Below are 4,683 nucleotides of genomic sequence, written 5' to 3'. Positions count from 1 at the left end.
TTTAAAATGCCAAGGTCCAAAAAAATTGTTGTGTAATAAATACTTCACTTTAGGCTGTAATAAATAAAAAAAAAAAATTATTAACAAGGAATGCACTTTGCCAGCCACAAGTGTGGGTATTTTTGAAAAATAAGGGAGGGGGGGGGAAGGAAAAAAAAAAAATAAAAGAGTATGGCCATAGTTCACAGTTAAGCAGCCAGAAGCTGCTTATTACAGCTATTCCACAGCAATGGAGCTCTCCCTTCCCTCCCTTTCCAGATGCGTATTCACAGTTTAACTCCATCAGAAATGCTCTCTTGGGGGGGGGGGGGGGGGAAAGAAAAAAAAAAAAAAAAAAGAGTATGGCCATAGTTCACAGTTAAGCAGCCAGAAGCTGCTTATTACAGCTATTCCACAGCAATGGAGCTCTCCCTTCCCTCCCTTTCCAGATGCGTATTCACAGTTTAACTCCATCAGAAATGCTCTCTTACAGAGCAAGCAGTCACACTCTGCTTAGAGTTCAAGTCAAAAATATCTTTAACACACACATGAATCAAGGAAAACTATGGTCCGAAGAACTCCTTGTCACACCATTTTAGTCCAACAGCAGGTTTAGGCTTCTGTCTAATAGATGTGTGCCCAGCACACTAGGACAGTCAAGTTTTCGTACCACCACACATCCATCACCAACATACTAGTTGCTCCACCATCTCCACTGTAGATTTCACAGTGAACAAGAGGATCCGTTTGGTTTAACAGAGTCAGTCCCTTCAGTTACATCGCTGCAGCAGCATGTTCAGAGCATATTCCATTCTGTGTTTTAGTTCCAATGAACATCCAGAAACCAGAAGAGTTGTCATACGAAACGTTGTGGATATCCTCTCTTCATTGATGTAGGTAAGGAGATATTCCTCGCTCTGATTGCAAATGATGATTTTCGTGTGATCGTGATAGAAGTTCACCTGTAAAAGAGAAGCCAGTTCCTGTTTGTATACTTTCTCCTCTCAGTTTCTGGCACTTATCTAGTTTTATTGCAATAAAGTATTTCAGAAATATTTTCTCCAATGATGCTACCAAACTTACTTGAAATGTGCCATCATTGAATAGCATCATTAATGCTTTATCAGATTTAAGCCACTGTAAGAGGTAAAGCCTGGGCCTGCGTACATCTGTTAGGCTGGGCAAATCTCCTCCCTAGGAAAGGGAGCAGACACTATGTTAAGCACTCAGTTCACATTTAGTGCATTTTTACGGCTCAAGATCCAGAAGCTGCTGAACTTACATCCATGAGGTTCTCTTCCATGTAGTGAGAGAAATACTTCAGTACAGTTACTTGGCTAATGAACTGTTCAGGAGCCTCTGTGGCTGAGAAGACAGAGCATTGGCCTAGCTCAGCATAGTAGTGGACTGTCCTGTAAGAGGAAAAATAAAGTAAGGAGGTTAGAGATGAGATAAAAGCATTTCATGTTTAAACCGCCTTAGTGAGTTGTCAGTTTCGTAATCATCCTTACTTTTTATCTGGCAAAAGGCTCATATGCGCCCCATTGTTGAAAAGGACACCAACAGTGTGATCTGACAGCTGGTACCCAAAGCCGTACTTGTTAGAATAGTCCACCCATTTTGTAACCCACTGGAAGGATGCTGTCAGCTGTTCTTTGGGAATGCTGTCTGCTTCTGGCATGTTCTCCAGACATCCTCGCAATACCCTTGCAACTGTATCGGCAACACTTCCCATGGTACTGTCTTCCAGGCCTGAAAGAGAAGGACTATTAGACTGACAACAGCACACAGAGAGCAGGCTCTAATTCTAAACCTTGCAGTTATCTAGACTGTAATTTTAAGAAGTTTAGCCTTTATGGCTTTCCAGTTTTAATTCTTCCAAAATTTCAGCTGTAAAATTTAGAGCATCAAAAATAGCGGGTGGGGAGGAAAGCAACTGTTTGTTTCAAGCTTCTAAGTCCGAGACATGAAGAAAGTAAAGGTGAGATTTAAAATTAGAGATTACATTTTGCTGCACTTACATTCACTGCTGCTGCTGCAGCTTCCCAAAGTTCCTCTGACTATCATCCGAATAGAGTCTCCAATCTGCTTAGTTTCTGGTAACGCTCCCGGCTTCGCTACTGTTGTGATAAGAGGCTGGATCTCCTGCAAGAGATGTCAGACAGGTAAACATCAAACATAACACAAGCCAAGACTTATACACGTTTTGCATGGCTCTCCTGTCGCTAAACAAATGATAAATTCTAGGGAAACTAGTATTAAATGTTTCCAGCAAGTACAAAGAGCTGCTGTTAGACTAAGCTTGAAGAAGCATGCCAGGTCTTCCCATTCTTTAGATCTTCGATTTGCATCTTACACGCTATTAATCAGTCTTGCCAGGGCAGGAGAGCAGAAGACAACAGCTGTGTGCAGGTCTGAACACCAAATGGTAAGGGTTAGTTCTCACCAATTTATTCTTTAAGAAGTCCTAGTTAATCATGAACTGAAGCCCTGCATTTGGAATATTGGGAAAGAACACCTGGCAGACAAGTTACCACACAGACGACAATGGAGTCTAGGCAGATACTATAATTACTCAAAAGCCAAAATTGATAGTCTCCCTACAAAAGGTACCATACCTTGGTGAAGCTTGGTTAAGCCCTCTTAAAGCAACTCTGCTAATCATTTAAGCTTGATTATGCTATGTCCAGCCCCGGCTCTGATATCCAAGTCAAATATAATTTAATTATAGCTACTCTGCCCAAGTGTTGAATTGAACTGCACTTGCATTTACCTCATCTGTTCTGTGTTTGTGGGGCTGCTGGGTTATCGATGTCTTCTTCAAATCATGCCTGAGCTTGTAGATTTCTTCGTCTTCTTTAGCTAGTCTGTCTGTAATACAGGAAAAATACTTAACGCTGCATCTGGAAGTGCTGTTCAATTACAGAAAGCCTAACAAGTTAGCTGCAGAAAGCACATTGTCTCCCTCCAGTAGCTTCCTCTAAACCTGCCACAGTCTCCCAGAACAGCAGTGCCATTATACACAGATCACTAAGAGACTAAACGTTAATAGACATTACAGACTAACAGATGGCCAATATATATTGTCAGTATGCCATAAGAAGTATTTACTTATGTAAGTTGGCATAAGTTGCAGGCTACCACCTATAGTTATTGATAAAGGGGTCAAAACTAACTCAGGGAAGCTCTGAGACAGAAATACAAGTGCTCCGTTGCTATCTCATAGCTGTACATTACTAGCATGACATTGATGGCAGAGACAAGTTTCAAGCGTAGCTACAATCCACTTACTATGTGTGTCGAAGCATCTGGCTTTATCCTTTTTACCACCAAAGAGAGCAGCAGCTGCTTTTTTGAAGAAGTTTTTAGCAGGACTTGACAAATGGAAATCAGGAACAGTATGACAACAGCTAGCAGAAAGTCTATCGGGTGTAAACCCCTGTGGAAATGAGATTCAAAAAATAATTTTTAGACCACAGAGTGCATTTTTAGGGTGGGTATTTTTTCAGCCAGCACACTAGACAGCACAAACCTGTAAGAAAAATTCATGCCGAATTATTTCATCTAAACTGGGCCGATCTTCAGGATTTTTTGACAACATGCTAGCTATTAAGTGTTTTGCAGGTGCCAAGAGAGATGAAGGCAGGCTGTATCTTGCTTCCCTTATACATCTGTACGTTTCTTTAAGATTTGTAGTCTCAAACGGGGGTCTTCCCAACAGCATTGTATACCTGTTTAAAAGCAAAGGAAACCGATTTTATTTATTTTTACACACCCATAATACGTATCTACAACTACTGAAAAGGCTTTGTCTGTCTCCTAACACAAAGGAGAATTTCTGCACGTGGGCTATATATGTATAAAGGGCTGCAAACTGATGCGGTACTGCATCCCCTTTGAAGTCTTAGAAGCCTAAGTCAGTGATAGAAGTATTTCATTTCAAAGGCAGTGAAGTACTTACATTACACAGCCTAAGGCCCAGATGTCAGATTCACAGCCATGCCCTTGTTTGTTGAGGACTTCTGGAGAGAGGTAATTTGGTGTGCCACATATTGTTCTGCAAATCAAAGAGGCCACAGAGCTGGTTACTATTTCAGATAGAAAGAGGAGAGAAGCTATTTTTCATAGGGCAGGTTTTCCTCTCAAGTTCAGACAAGAACTTAAGAGACTCCTAAAGAGGACCTGTATGAATGTTAATAGTGTAGAGGTGTTTCATGGTGTCTTCATGATACAGGAACAGCAGACTCATATCTGCACCATTCGTTCAGTTAGGTACCCTGCCTCTGGCATTTGCCATTATTCAAATGGTCAGAGGAAAGCAGAAGTCAAAGCATGGCAGCCTGTTTTCTAGAAGGGGAAATCTTGATCCCAGAAGCAATTAGCTTTTGCTATGGAACAGGATTTCTCACTTCTAAATGAATTTGGTTTCATTTACTACTAGACTTCACTTTTTTTTTGATGCTCCTACCTCCTCCTGTGCTCCAGTGGTTCCAGCCTAGCTGCCAAGCCAAAGTCACCCAGTTTCAGTTCCATGTTCTCATTAATAAAGAAGTTACCTAGCAGACACAGAAATTCCAGTTAGTCCTTTTCTTGCAAGGTAGGAATGCATTTGCCACAGGTGCTGAGTCATACTTTGTTCAAAGCCAGAAGCTAGCCAAGATTTTTTTTTTTTTTTTTTTTTATAAGGAATGTTTTATGTTTTCC

General features: G+C 41.0%; 1 protein-coding gene across 1 annotated transcript in view; it reads right to left on the bottom strand.

Moving 5' to 3' along the window:
• Positions 1–308: 308 nt before the first annotated feature.
• Positions 309–4,683, bottom strand: part of PLK2 (polo like kinase 2) — a 5,486-nt gene continuing 1,111 nt past the window's right edge. Inside the window, exons 4-13 of the mRNA XM_009272508.2 lie at positions 4,448–4,535; positions 3,941–4,036; positions 3,512–3,710; positions 3,271–3,418; positions 2,753–2,850; positions 2,001–2,124; positions 1,491–1,731; positions 1,262–1,391; positions 1,063–1,173; positions 309–941 (exon numbers count right to left, since the gene is read on the bottom strand). Coding sequence (XP_009270783.1) covers positions 750–941; positions 1,063–1,173; positions 1,262–1,391; positions 1,491–1,731; positions 2,001–2,124; positions 2,753–2,850; positions 3,271–3,418; positions 3,512–3,710; positions 3,941–4,036; positions 4,448–4,535 — 1,427 coding nt within the window. The 3' untranslated portion in view covers positions 309–749. The remainder of the gene's footprint in view (positions 942–1,062; positions 1,174–1,261; positions 1,392–1,490; positions 1,732–2,000; positions 2,125–2,752; positions 2,851–3,270; positions 3,419–3,511; positions 3,711–3,940; positions 4,037–4,447; positions 4,536–4,683) is intronic.

This window comes from Aptenodytes forsteri, unplaced genomic scaffold (genome assembly GCF_000699145.1).
Source record: "Aptenodytes forsteri isolate BGI_AS27 unplaced genomic scaffold, ASM69914v1 Scaffold92, whole genome shotgun sequence".
Lineage (NCBI taxonomy): Eukaryota > Metazoa > Chordata > Aves > Sphenisciformes > Spheniscidae > Aptenodytes > Aptenodytes forsteri.
The sequence above is the reverse complement of the archived record's forward strand: the minus strand, read 5'-3'. Positions and strand labels throughout refer to the sequence as shown.